This window comes from Nerophis lumbriciformis, linkage group LG03, assembly GCF_033978685.3.
Source record: "Nerophis lumbriciformis linkage group LG03, RoL_Nlum_v2.1, whole genome shotgun sequence".
NCBI classification, from domain to species: Eukaryota; Metazoa; Chordata; class Actinopteri; order Syngnathiformes; family Syngnathidae; genus Nerophis; species Nerophis lumbriciformis.
The window spans coordinates 71,854,843-71,879,356 of NC_084550.2; the positions used below are offsets into that span (position 1 = coordinate 71,854,843).

Sequence of the window (24,514 nt, forward strand, 5' to 3'; positions counted from 1 at the left end):
AACTTAAATTCGGATATATGTTAATATCTGCCTCCGACACAACGTATAATTAGAGATGCTAGTAGTTGTGTCTGTGCTGGAAGTGGTAAGGTGATGGTTTCCATGGCAACGTAGAATTAGAGATGCTAGTAGTTGTATCTGTGCTGGAAGTGGTAAGGTGATGGTTTCCATGGCAACGTAGAATTAGAGATGCTAGTAGTTGTATCTGTGCTGGAAGTGGTAACGTGATGGTTTCCAAGGCAACGTAGAATTAGAGATGCTAGTAGTTGTATCTGTGCTGGAAGTGGTAAGGTGATGGTTTCCATGGCAACGTAGAATTCGAGATGCTAGTAGTTGTATCTGTGCTGGAAGTGGTAACGTGATGGTTTCCATGGCAACGTAGAATTAGAGATGATCGTAGTTGTATTTGTGCTGGAAGTGGTAACGTGATGGTTTCCATGGCAACGTAGAATTCGAGATGATAGTAGTTGTATCTGTGCTGGTTTCCATGGCAAGGAGGGAGGTGGTCATGCTAGCAGGCTGCAGGCAGACATGGAGAGCTTGCAAAGTGGAGCAGTGGAGTGACGACAGCAGCTTTTCTCTTCATCAGCCCCCCCGCTGCCTTATTTAGCTCTCGTGATGCTGGCCCACTTTCACTTTGTCAGCACCGCACCTGCCCTCCACTCCTCTCTCCCTGCAGCCTCGGTGAGTCAAGCAGCATCAATAATGGCGTCTTGTTTTCTCATCCTCTGTGTGTGTGTGTGTGTGTGTGTGTGTGTGTGTGTGTGTGTGTGTGTGTGTGTGTGTGTGTGTGTGTGTGTGTGGGAACACCCTCCTTCCCGCACACTGTGTGCATGGCGCTGAAAATGGCAGGATTACTACAAATCAGGGATAATCCGCTGCCCTGACGGCGTTTCCATTCCTGAGCTGAGGGAGGCATGTGACTACCTGTGTATCTCCTTCAACTGCAGCACCATCAAGTGCAGAGACCTCAGTGAGTACACACTTCTTCTTCTTCCATGCTGGCCTCACACCATGTCGCGTACATTCAATGAATTGTTGTGCAGAATATGTTGTGTAACTCATGTTTGCGTTCTGGCTGTGGTTGCTTTGTTTGGGAGTGTGTGGGAGGGGCCACTTCTACTAATGGCACCTCTTGTCTTTCTAGATGTGTGTGTACGTGTGTGTGTGTGTGTGCGTGTGTGTGTGTGTGTGTGTGTGTGTGTGTGGGCAGCCAAAGTAAGTAATGATTACTGTGTTATGAGCTTGTCACGGTAACACATTTCGGTAGTGAATTCCCCACAATTCTTGATAGTTTTTTGAAAAAAACAAAAACTGAACCCATGTGCTTTTAAATTCACTACATTATTGAAAAGTGTGTCACGTCTTTAAGATCACTGTGCTTCAATGTCTTCTTGCACATATCATTAGGAGCTGCAAAGAGCTAATTATACATTCAAAAAGAACCTCCCAGTACATCAGAACAAACAATACTCTGCTTATAAAAATGATCATAGATAACAACAATAGTAGGGCTGCAGCTAACGATTATTTTTCTATCGATTAATCTATAGATTATTTTTCCGATTAATCGGTTAATCTATAGATTATTTTTTCGATTAATCTATAGATTATTTTTCCTTTTACCGATTTTTTTTATTTATTTAAAATGAAGAGGAAAAAATAAATGTAGGCCAGTTTTTTCAAAAGGCATGGCTTTTATTTACAAAAAAAAAAGTATGGCCACTAGTCAGTCAACATTGACAACAACATGACAAAATATTCTGTAACAATGTAAACATTTAAAACTTTTAACATTTAACAAAATTAAAAGTAGCTTATTTGCTTTTTAATGTGCAAATATAAAAGTAAACATCCAGTGCAAATCTTAATATTCTGGAATAGTATAAGCATTTCAAAAGTAAAAGTATTGATTATTTTGCTTTAAAATGTGCAAAAATAAAGATAAACATCCAATACAAAAAAGTGTACAGTGTAAACATTTCAACAAAAGTAAAAGTATTGCTTATTTTGCTTGATAACACAACAATGATAGTATGATTAAAGTGAAAGTTAATTGTTGGTTTGTACATAGTATATGTAACTGTTAATGTTGTAAAAGGTATTTGCACAACTAATTAACGTTAGCGTTTGTGACACGTCTTGTGCCGTGGGGTTCTTTCAGGACCGACAGACTGAACGCCAGACGGCTTTGCCAGGTTTACAATCTTTTAATTTTACACAAAGTCTTTTCTCTTCCAACTCTTTTCTCTTTCTTTCCTCGCTTTTCAGCTCCTCTTCCTCGCTCGCTCGTCGTCCCCTGTCTCTTGCGGCGTCACTCCCGGCGCGCCCCGCCTCGCCGCTCGCTCGCCGCCGCCTCTCCACAGCGTTAAAGAGGAGCGCGTCTTTGTAAACACTGAACAGGTACGCCAAACGCGCCTCTCAGAGCAAACGGTGCTTTAGTTTATGAATTTACAACGCAGATACAAATGACACATTCATGTTTTTGTGTAATAATGACAACGTATACGCACGCGGACGATTGACTTGTTGATGGTGATGGCAAGAACGCTGTCGGGGGTTTTCTTTTCAAATGTTCGTTCATAGCCGTTGTGCTGCTATGATAGGCCATTTCCGCTCGACACAGTGTGCATACAACAACATTATTAGGCCGTTTATTGAAATACTCCCACACTTTTGACGACTTTTGGCGTGCTTTTTTCCCCTCGCTCGCATCGTCTGCTTTGCGCTCCGCCATGACAGTAGTGTGACGTAAATATGCGACGCGACGACGCACAAAAACGGCGTCGACGTATTTACGTAACCGATGACGTCGACTACGTCGACGCGTCGTTTCAGCCTTAAACAATAGTCAACTATTTTACCTTTTAAAAGGAACAGCAACGACGTGGAGCCTTAAGTAGAGAAAACAAACCAGATTGTTATTCAAAATGTTTTCAATATGGTGGTAGTGTGATGTCATCATATCATTTGTAATGAAATAGGCTAATAAAAAGGCTAAAACATATATTTAAAGTGTTTGTATTCATTATTAGTATCAACAGGTCAGCCTTTGCTCATTACGTTGTGCTCTATTTTAAAATGTTTGTCTGTGTTTGTTTTATTTCTACAAAGTGCCACATAAAAAAGAGGTGCATTGAGCAAATGGAGCACACATTACCTTCCTGGTGAAACAAGTAATTACCTTCCTGGTGAAACAAGTAATTACCTTCCTGTTGAAACAAGTAATTACCTTCCTGGTGAAACAAGTAATTACCTTCCTGTTGAAACAAGTAATTACCTTCCTGGTGAAACAAGTACCGTATTTTCCGCACCATAAGGCGCCCTGGGTTATAAGCCGCGCCTTCAATGAACGGCATATTTCAAAACTTTGTCCACCTATAAGCCGCCCCGTGTTATAAGCCGCATCTAACTGCGCTAAAGGAATGTCAAAAAAACAGTCAGATAGGTCAGTCAAACTTTAATAATATATTAAAAACCAGCGTGATGTGGGCGCGCATGGAGTCGTATATCAACATGGACGGAGCTGCGTGAAAAAAGCCACCCGGCCTCTTCGCGTAAACTTACCTTAACCACTCGCTCATCTTTTCTTCATCCATCCATCCCTTCGAGTTAGCTTTTATGATGACGCCGGCTGGAAAGGTCTCTTTTGGCAAGGTCTTCCTTTTGAATATCACCATGGGTGGAAGTTTCTGGCCATTAGCATGGCAAGCTAGAACCACAGTGAAGGATGACTTCTCATTCCCTGTGGTGCGAATATTCACCGTACGTGCTCCCGTTGTATCCACAGTGCGGTTCACAGGAATATCAAAAGTCAGTGGAACCTTGTCCATGTTGATAATGTTCTCTGGCCAGATCTTTTTTTCAGCTATCTTGTTTTTACAATATGCACGGAAAGTAGCCAGCTTTTCTTGAAAGTCTTTAGGCAGTTGCTGTGAAATAGTAATCCGTGTGCGGATGGAGAGATTGCGTCTTTTCATGAACCGGATACCTGTCGCTTAGTAGGAGCCATTTTGTGGTCTTTACAGATGTAAACACACAAAGGAAATGAAACGTAATATCTGCGCGCTTTTTCTTCTTCTACGCGGGCGGGTGGTTGCTTACACTAGAAGAAGAAGCGCTTCCTCTTCTATGGGGGCGGGTGCTTACCTTGGCGGTTGCTTGCGTAGAAGAAAAAATTGCTCTAAAACTTGCTGGTAGACGGCTGCGTTGACCCTGGATCTCAGGAAACAGAGTGGACCGACACCAGCAGATGACATGGCACCCCAAACCATCACTGATGGTGGATACTTTACACTAGACTTCAGGCAACGTGGATCCTGTGCCTCTCCTGTCTTCCTCCAGACTCTGGGACCTCGATTTCCAAAGGAAATGCTAAATTTGCATGGTTGGGTGATGGTTTGGGGTGCCATGTCATCTGCTGGTGTCGGTCCACTCTGTTTCCTGAGATCCAGGGTCAACGCAGCCGTCTACCAGCAAGTTTTAGAGCACTTCATGCTTCCTGCTGCTGACCTGCTCTATGGAGATGGAGATTTCAAGTTCCAACAGGACTTGGCGCCTGCACACAGCGCAAAATCTACCCGTGCCTGGTTTACGGACCATGGTATTTCTGTTCTAAATTGGCCCGCCAACTCCCCTGACCTTAGCCCCATAGAAAATCTGTGGGGTATTGTGAAAAGGAAGATGCAGAATGCCAGAGCCAAAAACGCAGAAGAGTTGAAGGCCACTATCAGAGCAACCTGGGCTCTCATAACACCTGAGCAGTGCCAGAAACTCATCGACTCCATGCCACGCCGCATTAACGCAGTAATTGAGGCAAAAGGAGCTCCAACCAAGTATTGAGTATTGTACATGCTCATATTTGTCATTTTCATACTTTTCAGTTGGCCAACATTTCTAAAAATCCCTTTTTTGTATTAGCCTTAAGTAATATTCTAATTTTGTGACACACGGAATTTTGGATTTTCATTTGTTGCCACTTCAAATCATCAAAATTAAATGAAATAAACATTTGAATGCATCAGTCTGTGTGCAATGAATAAATATAATGTACAAGTTACACCTTTTGAATGCAATTACTGAAATAAATCAAGTTTTTCAAAATATTCTAATTTACTGGCTTTTACCTGTATATATATATATATATATATATATATATATATATATATATATATATATATATATATATATATATATATATATATATATATATAATAAAATAGATATATATACGTATATATATATATATGTATATATACATATAATAAAATAAATATATATATACATATATATACACATACATATAATAAAATAAATAAATATATATATATATATATATATATATATATATATATAGCTAGAATTCACTGAACGTCAAGTATTTCTTTATATATATATATATGAAATACTTGACTTGGTGAATTCTAGCTGTAAATATACTCCTCCCCTTTTAGCCACGCCCCCAACCACGCCCCCGTCCCACCCCGACCCGATATTTGTTTAAAAATCCTAAAATCAATTTTAAGGTTGTATTTTTTTCTCTAAAATTGTATTTCTAAAAGTAATAAGAAGCAAAGTAAAAAATAAATGAATTTATTTAAACAAGTGAAGACCCATCCATCCATCCATTTTCTACCGCTTATTCCAAGTGAAGACCAAGTCTTTAAAATATTTTCTTGGATTTTCAAATTCTATTTGAGTTTTGTCTCTTTTAGAATTAAAAATGTCGAGCAAAGCGAGACCAGCTTGCTAGTAAATAAATACAATTTAAAAAAATAGAGGCAGCTCACTGGTAAGTGCTGCTCTTTGAGCTATTTTTAGAACAGGCCAGCGGGCGACTGATCTGGTCCTTACGGGCTACCTGGTGACCGCGGGCACCGCGTTGGTGACCCCTGCCCTAGTATATACAATAATATAAACCAAGTCATTGTATTTCATTTAGGATTATTTCATATCTTCATTTAAATAAAAATATATTTGTATCTTTTTTAGATACAGTCAATAAATAATGTGAACATGTATCATAACATGGACATCTAAGAGAACGTGTTGTGGATGATTGTGGACTGGGAATTTTTTTAATTTTATTTTTTTACACATTTTTATAAAAAAAAGAAAAGTTTTTCCGACGTATTACATTTTAGACGATTTCTCTTCTTAGTTATTATTTCTCGGGCTGTAGAAAAGAGCCGCTCACAGGGCACAGAGGAGGCGACACAGTTGGCGTATCGGTCACGTGACCAAAACAGCTCATGATCGGTCACGTGACTTTCTAAAAGCGGTACGCGCACCGACACAGGGTTTTGCTCTATGAGCTCGACGCATGCGCCGATGCATCGGTGTTGCCGGACACATCACTAGTGCTGACAGGAAATCAAACAAACACAGAGGAAAAACTCAAACTTAACCAAGCCTGACAGTTAGAATTTGCTGAAGCTTGCCTAAACTTATGCACAGAAGGTCTGTTACGTAGGAGTTTTGCTCCTATGATGACAAGGTTTAGTGGAAGTGGGAACAAATTAAGGCTGAAACGACGCGTCGACGTAGTCGACGTCATCGGTTACGTAAATACCTCGACGCCGTTTTTGTGCGTCGGCGCGTCGCATATTTACGTCACTCTACTTTACTGTCATGGCGGAGCGCAAAGCAGACGATGCGAGCGAGGGGAAAAAAGCACGCCAAAAGTCGTCAAAAGTGTGGGAGTATTTCAATAAACGGCCTAATAATGTTGTTGTATGCACACTGTGTCGAGCGGAAATGGCCTATCATAGCAGCACAACGGCTATGAACGAACATTTGAAAAGAAAACCCCCGACAGCGTTCTTGCCATCACCATCAACAAGTCAATCGTCCGCGTGCGTATACGTTGTCATTATTACACAAAAACATGAATGTGTCATTTGTATCTGCGTTGTAAATTCATAAACTAAAGCACCGTTTCGCTCTGAGAGGCGCGTTTGGCGTGCCTGTTCAGTGTTTACAAAGACGCGCTCCTCTTTAACGCTGTGGAGAGGCGGCGGCGGCGAGCGAGCGGCGAGGCGGGGCGCGCCGGGAGCGACGCCGCAATCGTGCCCAGGTGCGCGTTCCGCGCAGTTGGAAGAGAAAAGACTTTGTGTAAAATTAAAAGATTGTAAACCTGGCAAAGCCGTCTGGCGTTCAGTCTGTCGGTCCTGAAAGAACCCCACGGCACAAGACGTGTCACAAACGCTAACGTTAATTAGTTGTGCAAATACCTTTTACAACATTAACAGTTACATATACTATGTACAAACCAACAATTAACTTTCACTTTAATCATACTATCATTGTTGTGTTATTAAGCAAAATAAGCAATACTTTTACTTTTGTTGAAATGTTTACACTGTACACTTTTTTGTATTGGATGTTTATCTTTATTTTTGCACATTTTAAAGCAAAATAAGCAATACTTTTACTTTTGAAATGCTTATACTATTCCAGAATATTAAGATTTGCACTGGATGTTTACTTTTATATTTGCACATTAAAAAGCAAATAAGCTACTTTTAATTTTGTTAAATGTTTAAAGTTTTAAATGTTTACATTGTTACAGAATATTTTGTCATGTTGTTGTCAATGTTGACTGAGTGGCCATACTTTTTTTTTTGTAAATAAAAGCCATGCCTTTTGAAAAAACTGGCCTACATTTATTTTTTCCTCTTCATTTTAAATATAAAAAAAAAATCGGTAAAAGGAAAAATAATCTATAGATTAATCGAAAAAAATAATCTATAGATTAACCGATTAATCGAAAAAAATAATCTATAGATTAATCGATAGAAAAATAATCGTTAGCTGCAGCCCTAGAACAAATGAATAAAAGTGTCAAATAAGTGATGTCAGAAGCTGTTCAAACTTCAACCAATCAGAAAGTCAACCCTCCTTTGGCAGGTGCCCTGATGCACGAGCTGTCCAATGACGGGGCCCGACGTCAGTTTGAGTGCTACCTGGAGGAGATGCTGCTGCCGCTGATGGTGGCCAGTGCCCACAGCGGGGAGAGGGAGTGTCACCTGGTGGTGCTGACTGATGACGATGTGCTGGACTGGGATGAAGAGTATCCTCCGCACATGGGAGAGGAGTACTCACAAAGTAAGACTTTTTGCCTTTCAATAGTCAACTAGGTTGGACCCCCTAAAACAGCAACATTTTAACATACAAAATGCCTTTTCATTTGAAAAACTAACTTTTGGACACTAAATATTGTTTGAAAAACATTTCAATTGCACATACCGTATTTTTTGGATTATAAGGCGCACTGCCGATGAATGCTCTATTTTTGATCTTTTTTCATATATAAAGCGCACCGGATTATAAGGTGCATTAAAGTGCTCATATTATTAGGGCCCGCATGGCCCATTGCATGGAGTCCTTATGCAATGGGACATAAGGACCTATTGAATTTGTAAGGTTTTATTCTTTATTCTTTATTCTTCCGCCGCCACATTAAACTGTAATTTGACCCACTTAACATGCTTCAAAACTCACCATATTTGACCCACACATCAGGACCTGCGGAAATTGCCTTTTTTAAAAACAAAACGAACCACAAAACTCAAAATTGCGCTCTAGAAAAAAACCAAACTAGACTGCCTGTAACTCCCACTAGGAAGGTCGGAGAGACATGAAACAAAAACCTCTATGTAGGTCTGACTTAGACCTACATTTCATAATAGTACACTGTTGGGCTAAACTCAACAGCAAGTTGGCAATTCCCCCTTCAAGACAAAAAAGTACTAAAAACAGTCACTTTTGCCTCTTTGAGCTGTAATTTGACCCCTTAACATGCTTCAAAACTCACCAAACTGAACGCACACATCAGGACTGGCAAAAATTGAGATCTAATAAAAAATCCTAACCCCAAATCTCAAAATTGTGCTCTAGCGCAATTTTTTAATAAAACGCACAAAAAACTGCTCCTCGGACGAAAAAACTGACAAAACTGCCTGTAACTCCCACTGGGAAGGTCGGAGAGACATGAAACAAAAACCTCTATGTAGGTCTGACTTAGACCTACATGTCATAATAGTACACTGTTGGGCTAAAATCAACAGCAAGTTGGCAATTCCCCCTTCAAGACAAAAAAGTACTAAAAACAGTCATTTTTGCCTCTTTGAGCTGTAATTTGACCCCCTTAACATGCTTCAAAACTCACCAAACTGAACGCACACATCAGGACTGGCAAAAATTGTGATCTAATAAAAAATCCTATCCCCAAATCTCAAAATTGTGCTCTAGCGCAATTTTTTAATAAAACGCACAAAAAACTGCTCCTCGGATGAAAACATTGACAAAACTGCCTGTAACTCCCACTGGGAAGGTCGGAGAGACATGAAACAAAAACCTCTATGTAGGTCTGACTTAGACCTACATTTCATAATAGTACACTGTCGGGCTAAAATCAACAGCAAGTTGGCAATTCCCCCTTCAAGACAAAAAAGTACTAAAAACAGTAACTTTTGCCTCTTTGAGCTGTATTTTGACCCCCTTAACATGCTTCAAAACTCACCAAACTGAACGCACACATCAGGACTGGCAAACATTGTGATCTAATAAAAAATCCTAACCCCAAATCTCAAAATTGTGCTCTAGCGCAATTTTTTAATAAAACGCACAAAAAACTGCTCCTCGGATGAAAAAACTGACAAAACTGCCTGTAACTCCCACTGGGAAGGTCGGAGAGACATGAAACAAAAACCTCTATGTAGGTCTCACTTAGACCTACATTCCATAAATTGACAACCCCCAGCAAAAATCAACAGGAAGTTTGCTATTCCCCCTTCAAAACAAAATTTTTGTAAAAACCGGTCACCTTTCTTCAAAATCTATCTCCTCTGAGCGCGTTTGTCGTTTCGGCTTCAAACTAACACAGGAGAGAGATTGAACCCTTGTGTATAAAATAACAGAACAGCGTTTTAATACCTGCTCCGGTTTTGATTTTATGACCCTTCAAAGACCCGCTGCGCTGATGCTGCTGCGCTGCTGTTTTTTTAAGATGGCTGCTTAAAAGCAGGAAGCACCAACGTGCCCACACAATGCAGACAAGGTAGGTACACTAGACAAAAGTCTTGGGACAATTATGACTACCACCGAACAAAAGTATTGGGACACTTGGGCCGAAAACTGGACAAAAGTATTGGGACACTTAGGCGGAAAACTGGACAAAAGTATTGGGACACTTGGGACTACAACTTGACAAAAGTATTGGGACACTTAGGACTACAACTTGCCAAAAGTATTGGGACACTTGGGACTAAAACTGGACAAAAGTATTGGGACACTTAGGACTAGCACCTGCCAAATACGCGGGCCCGACCAACGCTGCTTGCAGCTTTAATTATGATTATTTTCTAAATGTAAAAGACTTCCTTGTGGTCTACATAACATGTAATGCTGCTTCTTTGCTCAAAATGTTGCATAGATGATGTTTTACACATCATCTTCAACTCGCTTTCTGACAGTCTCTTCAGGATGCGCAGTTTTGCGGTCCTATTTACGTGCCTCCACTTGGACAGCGTCATCTTTGTTGTAGCGGTGTAGCGTGCAAGGACGGGAGTGGAAGAAGTGTCAAAAGATGGCGCTAACTGTTTTAATGACATTCACACTTTACTTCAATCAATAACGGAGCAGCATCTCCTCAACCGTGGCTCACTAGTGCAACAACAACACCCGAAATGTGTCCCGTGACCGGAACGCTCTAATAAGTAAAGTTCCTTGGGTGAATAATGTAAAGTCACTACACCGGTATGTTTTAGTGCTTTCATGGTGAGTTTACTGACAGATATAAGTAAGAACTTTACACTACTTTATATTAGAAATGGCAACAGCGGAGGATGAATGTCACGTTTTAATTTTTGTTGGTTGCTGCTTGACTGAACGATTTATTTTCAGCCATTTATTAATTATTTGCGATTTCAACGAGCGATGTTAACACCTCTATGATTGGTAATAAAAACTACAACTAAGACGCACGCTACAATCAAACAGCTGGTGTGAAATAAGTACACTTACAGTATAAACATATTGCAGGACTCAACAAAAGACAAGACTGGCATATTCAACTTAATGGCAAAGACTACTTCCTGGCTACGGCAACACACCAAGGACAAACTAAAATGCAAACATACTTGCAAATGAAGAAAACAAAATATAACTGGAGTGTACAGTTATTATTATCAGATAACTAATAATATGCACTTAAAAAAATCAAACATTTGTTATTAAAACACATTCATTACAACGTGAACATGAACGCGCTCACTGGAATCAATTCACTCACTTCAATCGCTGCGTGGCTCTCCCAAAACATCACAAGTCCAACATGTCTCATCAGTTTGAAAAAGAAAAGAAAAGTTTTGGATAAAAAAAAATATTGTTTCAAAAACAACACAAGCAGTTGGAGGAAGTCATGTACAGTCATAACAATGTACAAGGTTCATGTACAGTCATAACAATGTACCAGTTTAATGTACAGTCATAACAATGTACAAGGTTAATGTACAGTCATAACAATGTACAAGGTTAATGTACAGTCATAACAATGTACAAGGTTCATGTACAGTCATAACAAAGTACAAGTTTAATGTACAGTCATAACAATGTACAAGGTTCATGTACAGTCATAACAATGTACAAGTTTAATGTACAGTCATAACAATGTACAAGGTTATTGTACAGTCATAACAATGTACAAGTTTAATGTACAGTCATAACAAAGTACGAGTTTAATGTACAGTCATAACAATGTACAAGTTGTATGAAGTCATGTACAGTCATAACAATGTACAAAGTTAGTGTACAGTCATAATAATGTACGAGTTTAATGTACAGTCATAACAATGTACAAGGTTAATGTACAGTCATAACAATGTACAAGGTTCATGTACAGTCATAACAAAGTACAAGTTTAATGTACAGTCATAACAATGTACAAGGTTCATGTACAGTCATAACAATGTACAAGGTTAGTGTACAGTCATAACAATGTACAAGGTTATTGTACAGTCATAACAATGTACAAGTTTAATGTACAGTCATAACAAAGTACGAGTTTAATGTACAGTCATAACAATGTACAAGGTTCATGTACAGTCATAACAATGTACAAAGTTAATGTACAGTCATAACAATGTACAAGGTTAATGTACAGTCATAACAATGTACAAGTTTAATGTACAGTCATAACAATGTACAAGTTGTATGAAGTCATGTACAGTCATAACAATGTACAAAGTTAGTGTACAGTCATAATAAAGTACAAGTTTAATGTACAGTCATAACAATGTACAAGTTGTATGAAGTCAGTGTTTATGGATATGTGTGTGTGCGTATAATAATGTATACATCAATGCAAACATGAATGCTAACTTGTAAGATCATCATTGATCTTCAACGTTTTGTAATCTGCGTAGCAAGTTTCATTGAAGGCTAAAGCAAAGTTTCCTTTCTCCTGACCAGTCATTTACAGCACCAAACTCTACCGCTTCTTCAAATACATTGAGAACAGAGATGTGGCCAAGTCTGTGCTGAAAGACCGAGGACTGAAGAAGATCCGACTGGGCATAGAAGGTACTGTACATTCCCACTCAACACATCGAGCTTTAATGAACAGTCCGAAGCTGTCAAGTCCAAGCCAGGTAAACAATGGTAATATCCATCCATCTTCTTCCGCATATCTGGAGTTGGATTGAGGGGGCAGCATCCTAAACAGAAACAACTGATTTCAGCCAGCTTCTCCCGTGGGAACCCGAGGTCTTCCTAGACCAGTTGAGAGACATAGTCTCTCCAACCTTTCCTAAGTCTCCCACAAGGCCTCCTGCCGGTCCGACATGCCCTAGGGGCATCCTGACTTGATGCCTGAGCTACCACATCTGGCTCCTCTCAATGTGGAGGAGCAGCGACTGCACTGCGAGTTCCCCCTGAATGACAGCACTTCTCACCCTATCTCCAAGGGAAAGCCCACAAAGGAAACTCATTTCAACTGCGTGTTCATGTCCTTTCACCCAAAGCTCATGTCTATAGGTGAGGATAGGAACATAGATGGAGAGATAGCCTTCCAGCTACTTGAACTTGAATCTCATCCCTGAATACCTGGACCGGCAATGGCGCTGACTCCACCCTAACCCTGGCAAGAAACCATAGCCAGCTCTGACTTGGAGGTGCTGATTTTCAACCCTTCTGCTTCACACTCATACTCAAACCCATCCAGTGAGAACTGAAGATGACAGCCCAATGAAATCATCTGCAAAAAGTAGACCGGCCATTGGACTGGATCCCTAGAAATTCTGTCCATAAAAGTTCTGAATAGAATGACAAAGAGCATACCTGACCAAGTCCAAATGAACCCAACCGAGTGCCAGCTCTGCAGACCATCATACAGAGAGATAATAATCAATAATATGCCTTGTAAATTGATATTGCTAAAAATGGAAGGAAATCAATCCATAATCAATCAAATCGATTATTTGTACCCAGTCCTACTTCAAGGTACCGGTAGTCCTTTCCACGAAGCCCTTCCCTTCACCCGAGTGTCCAAGACTTAGAGCCGCAAGTTGCAGGATGTGGCTGAGACACTTGTGATTTAGGGCTATATAAATAAACATTGATTGATTGATAATGTGTCCTGGTGCCAAGCGCATGATCACAAAGCACCACTAGGGGTCAGCAACCTGCGGCTCTTTAGTGCCACCCTAGTGGCTCCCTGGAGCATTTTTAAAAAAGGATTGAAAATGGAAAAAGATGGGAGAAAATAATGATTTTATTTTAGTAGGTTTTTAATTTGAGGACACAAACCTTCCCAATTGTTAGAACTACCACTCTTTAATACGTTTGTTTGTGTATGCTTCACTGATGACATCCTTTTGTCCTACTCATTTCGGCGGTTTTTGAACTCACCATAGTGTGGACTGTGACGCAACAGTTTGTTTACATGTAAAATCGTCCACTCCTTCTTTGTCTCATTTTGTCCACCAAAAGTTTTATGCTGTGCGTGAATACACAAAGGTGAACTTTGTTGATGTTATTGACTTGCTGGAGTGCTGATCAGGCATATTTGGTCAGCGCATGGCTGCAAGCTAATCCATGCTAACATGCTATTTAGGCTAGCTGTATGTACATATTGCATCATTATATGACCTGGTCCCTACACACCGGAGCTCTTGTAAAAAGAGCTCAGCAGCGCATGCTAGTGATGGGTTGATGAGGCGTCATGAAGCGTTTCGACACATTGCAAAACTGTATTGATACTGTGTCGATACTGTGTCACTAAATACTGACATCTGCTGGACATTAAAAATCCCTACAGGCAACCTATGGACCGACTCAACTGACACTGATTTGATGACCTAGTATATACAATAATATAAACCAAGTCATTGTATTTCATTTAGGATTATTTCTAGAGATAAATGCATTAAAATGTAATATAGGAAATTATCGGTATTGTTTTTTTAAATTATCGGTATCGTTTTTTTTGTTGTTTTTTTTAAATCAACATAAAAAACCCAAGATACACTTACAATTAGTGCACCAACCCAAAAAACCTCCCTCCCCCATTTACACTCATTCACACAAAAGGGTTGTTTCTTTCTGTTATTAATATTGTGGTAGGTTCCTACATTATATATCAATATATATCAATACAGTCTGCAGGGATACAGTCCGCAAGCACACATGATTGTGCGTGCTGCTGCTCCACTAATAGTACTAACCTTTTACAGTTAATTTTACTCATTTTCATTAATTACTAGTTTCTATGTAACTGTTTTTATATTGTTTAACTCTTTTTTTATTCAAGAAAATGTTTTTAATTTATTTAACTTATTTTATTTTATTAATTTTTTAAAAAGTACCTCATCTTCACCATACCTGGTTGTCCAAAATAGGCAAAATAATGTGTTAATTCCACGACTGTATATATCGGTTGATATCGGTATCGGTTGGTATCGGTAATTAAAGAGTTGGGCAATATCGGAATATTGGCAAAAGGCCATTATCGGACATTCCTAATTATTTCATATTTTCATTTAAAAAAAACAGATTTTTATCTTTTTTAGATACAGTCAATAAATAATGTGAACATGTATCATAACATGGAAATCTAAGATAACGTGTTGTGGATGAGGACGCTTGTGGACTGGGAATGTTTTTTTTTGTTTTTTTTACACATTTTTATTTAAAAAAAACCTGTTTTTCCAACGTATTAAATTTTAGACGATTTCTCTTCTTAGTTATTATTTCTGGGGCTGACAGCATTGAGGAGGTGGATTTGTTAATGTACGACAATTCTGTCGTACAAATGAGACATTTAACCTGCAGAAAATATGAATAGTAAACTAAGAATCATTTTGAAGAGATTTTGAATTCTAATAGATCAAGTGGAAACTTTGAGAGAAGAGGATGAAACGACAAGGAAATTAACACAAATACATTTTTTTCCGATATATGATCAAAATATTCCCACACGGCGGAAATCTTTCTTTTTGCCTGAGGCTGCTCCATGATCTCCGACGACGATAAATTAGAAATGACCAACGACAGAAGTGCGACAATTGTGTTGGCAGCAGCATCTCGTTGACAGATGCGTTTCCTTATAAAAACACAGTTTGGCGCGCAGGCGTCAGTGCGACACAGTTGGCGTATCGGTCACGTGACCAAAACAGCTCATGATCGGTCACGTACGTGACTTTCTAAAAGCGGTACGCGCACCGACACAGGGTTTCGCTCTATGAGCTCGACGCATGCGCCGATGCATCGGTGTTGCCGGACCCATCACTAGCGCATGCACTTTTTGCGTGGGATGAAAAGAGCACAGCTCTCTCAGCACATTCTACAGAGGCACTATAGAGACCACCTGCATCTCTGTCTGGACTGGAGACTGCAATGCCTCAGACTGGAAGTCTCTCCAGAGAGCGGAAAAGATCATCAGGACTCCTCTTCCTCCTATCCAGGAGATGGCAAAAAGCCGCTGCCTGACCAGGGATCAGAAAATCAGCAGAGACTCCTCCCACCCCCACCAAGGACTGTTTTCACTGCTGGACTCTAGAAAGAGGTTCCGCAGCCTCCGAAGCAGAACCTCCAGGTTCTGTAACAGCTTCTTCCCTCAGGCCGTAAGACTCTTGAACGCATCATAATTCAATTATCCCCTCAACTCCCCCCAAAATGGATGAAGTGGCTGGAATAGAAGGAAATAAAGAAAAGGCCATGTAACACAGTGGTGAACATGCCCTTTCCCAACTACTTTGGCACGTGTTGCAGCCATGACATTCTAAGTTAATTATTATTTGAAAAAAAAAAAAGGAGTTTATGAGCTTGAACATCAAATATGTTGTCTTTGTAGCATATTCAACTGAATATGGCTTGAAAAGGATTTGCAAATCATTGTATTCCGTTTATATTTACATCTAACACAATTTCCCAACTCATATGGAAACGGGGTTTGTACAGGTAAAAGCCAGTAAATTAGAATATTTTGAAAAACTTGATTTATTTCAGTAATTGCATTCAAAAGGTGTAACTTGTACATTATATTTATTCATTGCACACAGACTGATGCATTCAAATGTTTATTTCATTTAATTTTGATGATTTGAAGTGGCAACAAATGAAAATCCAAAATTCCGTGTGTCACAAAATTAGAATATTACTTAAGGCTAATACAAAAAAGGGATTTTTAGAAATGTTGGCCAACTGAAAAGTATGAAAATGAAAAATATGAGCATGTACAATACTCAATACTTGGTTGGAGCTCCTTTTGCCTCAATTACTGCATTAATGCGGCGTGGCATGGAGTCCATGAGTTTCTGGCACTGCTCAGGTGTTATGAGAGCCCAGGTTGCTCTGATAGTGGCCTTCAACTCTTCTGCGTTTTTGGGTCTGGCATTCTGCATCTTCCTTTTCACAATACCCCACAGATTTTCTATGGGGCTAAGGTCAGGGGAGTTGGCGGGCCAATTTAGAACAGAAATACCATGGTCCGTAAACCAGGCACGGGTAGATTGTGCGCTGTGTGCAGGCGCCAAGTCCTGTTGGAACTTGAAATCTCCATCTCCATAGAGCAGGTCAGCAGCAGGAAGCATGAAGTGCTCTAAAACTTGCTGGTAGACGGCTGCGTTGACCCTGGATCTCAGGAAACAGAGTGGACCGACACCAGCAGATGACATGGCACCCCAAACCATCACTGATGGTGGAAACTTTACACTAGACTTCAGGCAACGTGGATCCTGTGCTTCTCCTGTCTTCCTCCAGACTCTGGGACCTCGATTTCCAAAGGAAATGCAAAATTTGCATGGTTGGGTGATGGTTTGGGGTGCCATGTCATCTGCTGGTGTCGGTCCACTCTGTTTCCTGAGATCCAGGGTCAACGCAGCCGTCTACCAGCAAGTTTTAGAGCACTTCATGCTTCCTGCTGCTGACCTGCTCTATGGAGATGGAGATTTCAAGTTCCAACAGGACTTGGCGCCTGCACACAGCGCAAAATCTACCCGTGCCTGGTTTACGGACCATGGTATTTCTGTTCTAAATTGGCCCGCCAACTCCCCTGACCTTAGCCCCATAGAAAATCTGTGGGGTATTGTGAAAAGGAAGATGCAGAATGCCAGACCCAAAAACGCAGAAGAGTTGAAGGCCACTATCAGAGCAACCTGGGCTCTCATAACACCTGAGCAGTGCCAGAAACTCATCGACTCCATGCCACGCCGCATTAACGCAGTAATTGAGGCAAAAGGAGCTCCAACCAAGTATTGAGTATTGTACATGCTCATATTTTTCATTTTCATACTTTTCAGTTGGCCAACATTTCTAAAAATCCCTTTTTTGTATTAGCCTTAAGTAATATTCTAATTTTGTGACACACGGAATTTTGGATTTTCATTTGTTGCCACTTCAAATCATCAAAATTAAATGAAATAAACATTTGAATGCATCAGTCTGTGTGCAATGAATAAATATAATGTACAAGTTACACCTTTTGAATGCAATTACTGAAATAAATCAAGTTTTTCAAAATATTCTAATTTACTGGCTTTTACCTGTATGTATTTTGGGTTTGATATGGCTCTTTCAACGCTTGAGTTGCCGACCCCTGGGTTGGACCAATCAAGCTTCTCCAGGTGTCGTGTTGGCCAACAAGAGTCCCCCAGCGGAACTAGGGAATCCCCAGAGTAAACTACTTCCTCTAGAGGATCCAAAAAAGGAGGTACTTTGAACTGCTGTTGAGCACATAAGCATAAACAACAGTCAACTGAACTGAACTCTTCCATTGCCTCTCACGTCTCACCCTGGCGACGCCAGTGCAGGAGAAAGTCCAAACGCTCTGCAGACCCCCTGCTGTGTTTCCAACTGAGTCGAGCTGGAACTTCCCAACCTTGCGCAATAGCTCTGACTCCTTTTCCCACGAGACAGGTGATCCAACCACTCAGGTAGTAACATAACACAAATACATTCATCATTGATTCAAATGTAGGAATAATCCATCATGATGGCTTCACTACTGGACAGGAAGTTGTCGCTACTAGACAGGAAGTTGTCATTCTGCTGTTGAAGTCTAAACATCAATGCTAAGCTAAGCTAAGCTGTGCTCCAAGTTCCTGACGGTGTTCCTCTTCTGCAGGCTACCCTACCTACAAAGAGAAGGTGAAGCGGCGTCCAGGAAGTCGCCCGGAGGTGATCTACAACTACGTCCAGCGTCCTTTCATTTGCATGTCCTGGGAGAAAGAGGAGGGGAAAAGTCGCCATGTGGACTTCCAGTGCGTCAAGTCCAAGTCCACCACCAACCTGGCTGCAGACATCCCCCAGGACCGGCTGGTGATTCTCCAACCTTCGGGCCCGCAGCTGGACACACCCCCTTGGGATGGCTCACACCCGCCGCCCGGCTCAGGCCAGGCGGCGAAGGCCCAGCAGGTTCATCACACAATCGCTCCTCGCCGGTCTGAGGAGATCCAAAGTCCGACACCGAGCAATCGCACTCAGGCACTTTACCGCCACCAGCCGCACCCCCGACCCCCGCCCCGGTCCGCTTTTGCCACGTCAGCACTTTGAGGGTGGAGAACCTACTGACCTTTGACCTGCAACTAAAACACCACTTTGCCTTTTTGTGCTTCAAACGGAACTCATTTGCTTTTACTCAGCACACCAAAGTGGTGTGTTCACAACACCACCCAATGTCTGACCACTAGGTGGCGCTGTTCACCTGACTGGAAGCACACCCTCCATTTTACACTTACTGGACTTCTTTTTTCAAACATGTGACCATGATGTTGAACAAATATTAAATGCAAGCACATGCTGACGTCATGAAGTCAATCTTTGTTAAAAAAAATATGATCTTAGTTCATGAATTTGCACATTTTCTCCCACCTAGTGGTGGGTGCTGGTATAACCCTTAAAGTGACAAAGAGAATGACGATGGTATTTGTCTCAACCAGTGATCTATATTAACCATTCAAGTACAGTAAAGGTTATTGTTAGCTGATATTGAAGCATCCATGCATTCATAAAACACTGATGTGTCACTTTTTACTTCATGAAAACATCACATGACCAATGCAGCTGCTGTTTCTTTGAACTATAAAGCGCTAAACTGGAGTGTTTTGTTCAGCTTGTACTAAAAGAAATCGGAGAAGTTCTGCATTTGTCACCATCATCGATCTAAATGGAACTAAGAAAAACAAAACAAAAAATGATTTTGATCCTTAATCACCAAATCCGGAAGAACTTTGAACATGTCACGAGGGAGGTGCTGGACATTGAGTCCGAGTGGACCATGTTCCGCACCTCTATTGTCGAGGCGGCTGATTGGAGCTGTGGCCGCAAGGTAGTTGGTGCCTGTCGTGGCGGTAATCCTAGAACCCGTTGGTGGACACCGGCGGTGAGGGATGCCGTCAAGCTGAAGAAGGAGTCCTATCGGGTTCTTTTGGCTCATAGAACTCCTGAGGCAGCGGACAGGTACCGACAGGCCAAGCGGTGTGCGGCTTCAGCGGTCGCGGAGGCAAAAACTCGGACATGGGAGGAGTTCGGGGAAGCCATGGAAAACGACTTCCGGACGGCTTCGAAGCGATTCTGGACCACCATCCGCCGCCTCAGGAAGGGGAAGCAGTGCACTACCAACACCGTGTATGGTGCGGATGGTGTTCTGCTGACCTCGACTGCGGAAGTTGTGGATCGGTGGAGGGAATACTTCGAAGACCTCCTCAATCCCACCAACACGTCGTCCTATGAGGAAGCAGTGCCTGGGGAGTCTGTGGTGGGCTCTCCTATTTCTGGGGCTGAGGTTGCTAAGGTAGTTAAAAAGCTCCTCGGTGGCAAGGCCCCGGGGGTGGATGAGATCCGCCCGGAGTTCCTTAAGGCTCTGGATGCTGTAGGGCTGTCTTGGTTGACAAGACTCTGCAGCATCGCGTGGACATCAGGGGAGGTACCTCTGGATTGGCAGACCGGGGTGGTGGTTCCTCTCTTTAAAAAGGGGAACCGGAGGGTGTGTTCTAACTATCGTGGGATCACACTCCTCAGCCTTCCCGGTAAGGTCTATTCAGGTGTACTGGAGAGGAGGCTACGCCGGATAGTCGAACCTCGGATTCAGGAGGAACAGTGTGGTTTTCGTCCTGGTCGTGGAACTGTGGACCAGCTCTATACTCTCGGCAGGGTCCTTGAGGGTGCATGGGAGTTTGCCCAACCAGTCTACATGTGTTTTGTGGACTTGGAGAAGGCATTCGACCGTGTCCCTCGGGAAGTCCTGTGGGGAGTGCTCAGAGAGTACGGGGTATCGGACTGTCTGATTGTGGCAGTCCGCTCCCTGTATGATCAGTGCCAGAGCTTGGTCCGCATTGCCGGCAGTAAGTCGGACACGTTTCCAGTGAGGGTTGGACTCCGCCAAGGCTGCCCTTTGTCACCCATTCTGTTCTGAACTTTTATGGACAGAATTTCTAGGCGCAGTCAAGGCGTTGAGGGGATCCGGTTTGGTGGCTGCAGGATTAGGTCTCTGCTTTTTGCAGATGATGTGGTCCTGATGGCTTCATCTGGCCAGGATCTTCAGCTCTCACTGGATCGGTTCGCAGCTGAGTGTGAAGCGACTGGGATGAGAATCAGCACCTCCAAGTCCGAGTCCATGGTTCTTGCCCGGAAAAGGGTGGAGTGCCATCTCCGGGTTGGGGAGGAGATCTTGCCCCAAGTGGAGGAGTTCAAGTACCTCGGAGTCTTGTTCACGAGTGAGGGAAGAGTGGATCGTGAGATCGACAGGTGGATCGGTGCGGCGTCTTCAGTAATGCGGACGCTGTATCGATCCGTTGTGGTGAAGAAGGAGCTGAGCCGGAAGGCAAAGCTCTCGATTTACCGGTCGATCTACGTTCCCATCCTCACCTATGGTCATGAGCTTTGGGTCATGACCGAAAGGACAAGATCACGGGTACGAGCGGTCGAAATGAGTTTCCTCCGCCGAGTGGCGGGGCTCTCCCTTAGAGATAGGGTGAGAAGCTCTGTCATCCGGGGGGAGCTCAAAGTAAAGCCGCTGCTCCTCCACATGGAGAGGAGCCAGATGAGGTGGTTCGGGCATCTGGTCAGGATGCCACCCGAACGCCTCCCTAGGGAGGTGTTTAGGGCACGTCCGACCGGTAGGAGGCCGCGGGGAAGACCCAGGACACGTTGGGAAGACTATGTCTCCCGGCTGGCCTGGGAACGCCTCGGGGTCCCACAGGAAGAGCTGGACGAAGTGGCTGGGGAGAGGGAAGTCTGGGCTTCCCTGCTTAGGCTGCTGCCCCCGCGACCCGACCTCGGATAAGCGGAAGAAGATGGATGGATGGATGTTTTAATCCAGCAGATGCCGGATGAACATAATGAAAGCTCGTATCAGTGCAGTGTCAATACAGCTAGTGAGTGTACAACACACTCACTGACAAATCACTAGTTTCATGGTATTCAATAAGTTACTCCCATACAACAACAAGTCAATAAATGTACAGTGAGGTAAATAAAGTCACTATTTTAGGTCATATCATATAAACAGCAAAAAAAGACAGAAACAAAGTTTTATTTTAAAAAATAATTGACTGCTGATACATACAATACACTCATCATACTCATATATTTGCATAAAGTATAATATTTGATACATTATTCTGTGACGGGGGAGGGGGTATATAGACATGGGTACACTTTATTGTTGTGTCTAACATTAAAACAAGGTCAAACACTAAAACACAGTAGACCTCACCATTGCTGCCGGCTTGGAAGAAAAAGTTCACCACAAAGGTTGCGTCTCAAGTGGAATCAAATATACTCTGGCTTTTTCTTCGTCTCACCTTTTTAGTGTGAATGGTAAGCACTCCTTCAGCGTGCTGCTGGCCAGTAAGACGACTATTAAGGATGTTGGACGTCCATCACAGCTACTGACAGTGCAAGGCAGTTTGTATCATAGACCTTTGACAAAAATATTCTGCTTTTTTGCCATGTACCTGTATATAGCAGGTCACGTCCTGGAATAAGAAATATGAAATAATGTCACACATGCGAGTAGATATTTGATCATTCCAATGATTGTTAGGGAGTGTTCCTATTTGAGTAGGAGGTACAGTACTGTAGATATGGCATCTTGTAAGAGTGCTGAGGGTCACCACTGGCAGATGTGCAGGGAGAAGTAATGGTGAGGTCTACGTGCTCTGCTGAGGACCACTACAAACCTTCAGGAAGGTTTCCAGATCCATCGTCAGCACTGGACTCACAGCAAGTGGAAGTTGGAGAGTTCCGGAAACATCTGGATGTTTTTCCTCTGATCCACAAGTGGAATTGTTAGATGGCGAGTCTTCCAGCGTTTGCTGTGGTCCAGAGCCAGTGTTAGAAAGAGGTCAACTACTGGGTTCTACAGTACAAGGAGCCATGATCTCAGAGTCCTTTGCTGGCCTTCATTCACGCAGCAAACATTTCCTCCTGGCTCAACTCTCTCTAGCGCTGGCTTTGGTGCAGGAGGGAGGCTCCTGGCGATCCTCTCCACAGTCCTCTTACAAAGGCCAGGGCAGGTCGCTGAAGTCCACAGGGCCGCCTAAGCCGGCGTCCGCCTCCAGGAGGGACATAATGACCGCCATGGCCGCCTCGTCGTTGCTGGGGCTGCTGGAACCGGGCTCATCCATGATGTCGATACCCAGGTGGGAGTTGTCACCTGAGTGGACGACAGTTACACTTGACTGGGAGCGGCCAAGAAGACTGTCTTGTATTTCTACCCTTCTTGAGACATCAACAAGGAAAAGTAGCTTCCATATGAGGAGGTGTGAACAAGTTAGGACATAAATCATTGCATCTAATAGAGAGCCAAATACTAGAGTCCGTGAACATTGCTCCAAAGTCAGAATTTTTTGTTGATTTAATGTGCATACCAAAGTAAACATTGACAGGTGCAAAGGCAGCAATATATGATCAAACAAGACGGCAGCTAAAGAAGGACTTCCTGTTTATCACCGCCAGGTGAACATCTGATTTGACCACTTCCTGTGCTGACGTAAGACAACCCGAGTCCCTTATGTGACCTTAGGATGAATGAATACACTATGCTACTAAGACTATGGTGGCTATTGATCCCTGACTCCTTTCTGGTCCCTGACTGCTTTGTCATCTGTGGTCCCTGACTCCTTTGTCATCTGTGGTCCCTGACTCATTTGTCATCTGTGGTCCCTGACTCCTTTGTCATCTGTGGTCCCTGACTCCTTTGTCATCTGTGGTCCCTGACTCCTTTGTCATCTGTGGTCTCTGACTCCTTTGTCATCTGTGGTCCCTGACTCATTTGTCATCTGTGGTCCCTGACTCCTTTCTGGTCCCTGACTCCTTTGTCATCTGTGGTCCCTGACTCCTTTGTCATCTGTGGTCCCTGACTCCTTTGTCATCTGTGGTCCCTGACTCATTTGTCATCTGTGGTCCCTGACTCCTTTCTGGTCCCTGACTCCTTTGTCATCTGTGGTCCCTGACTCCTTTGTCATCTGTGGTCCCTGACTCCTTTGTCATCTGTGGTCCCTGACTCCTTTGTCATCTGTGGTCCCTGACTCCTTTGTCATCTCTGGTCCCTGACTCCTTTGTCATCTGTGATCCCTGACTCCTTTGTCATCTGTGATCCCTGACTCCTTTGTCATCTGTGGTCCCTGACTCCTTTGTCATCTGTGGTCCCTGACTCCTTTGTCATATGTGGTCCCTGACTCCTTTGTGATCTGTGGTCCCTGACTCCTTTGTCATCTGTGGTCCCTGACTCCTTTGTCATCTGTGGTCCCTGACTCCTTTGTCATCTGTGGTCCCTGACTCCTTTGTCATCTGTGATCCCTGACTCCTTTGTCATCTGTGGTCCCTGACTCCTTTGTCATCTGTGGTCCCTGACTCCTTTGTCATCTGTGGTCCCTGACTCCTTTGTCATCTGTGGTCCCTGACTCCTTTGTCATCTGTGGTCCCTGACTCCTTTGTCATCTGTGGTCCCTGACTCCTTTGTGATCTGTGGTCCCTGACTCCTTTGTCATCTGTGATCCCTGACTCCTTTGTG

General features: G+C 42.7%; 2 protein-coding genes across 3 annotated transcripts in view; one reads left to right on the forward strand and one right to left on the reverse strand.

The window, feature by feature from the left end:
• LOC133590099 (BTB/POZ domain-containing protein 10-like) overlaps positions 1 to 19,590 on the forward strand; it is a 44,650-nt gene extending 25,060 nt beyond the window's left edge. The window contains exons 5-8 of one of the 2 annotated variants that reach the window (XM_061942690.2): positions 853 to 973; positions 7,909 to 8,106; positions 12,472 to 12,582; positions 18,623 to 19,590. In XM_061942690.2, coding sequence (XP_061798674.1) covers positions 853 to 973; positions 7,909 to 8,106; positions 12,472 to 12,582; positions 18,623 to 19,050 — 858 coding nt within the window. In that variant the 3' untranslated portion in view covers positions 19,051 to 19,590. The remainder of the gene's footprint in view (positions 1 to 852; positions 974 to 7,908; positions 8,107 to 12,471; positions 12,583 to 18,622) is intronic. The other variant, XM_061942697.2, reaches the window with a different exon arrangement.
• A 2,421-nt stretch (positions 19,591 to 22,011) lies between these two features.
• The window catches only part of LOC133590294 (basic helix-loop-helix ARNT-like protein 1), a 45,822-nt gene continuing 43,319 nt past the window's right edge, over positions 22,012 to 24,514 (reverse strand). Inside the window, exon 20 of the mRNA XM_061942903.1 lies at positions 22,012 to 23,155. Within this exon, the coding sequence (XP_061798887.1) occupies positions 22,998 to 23,155 (158 nt within the window). The 3' untranslated portion in view covers positions 22,012 to 22,997. The remainder of the gene's footprint in view (positions 23,156 to 24,514) is intronic.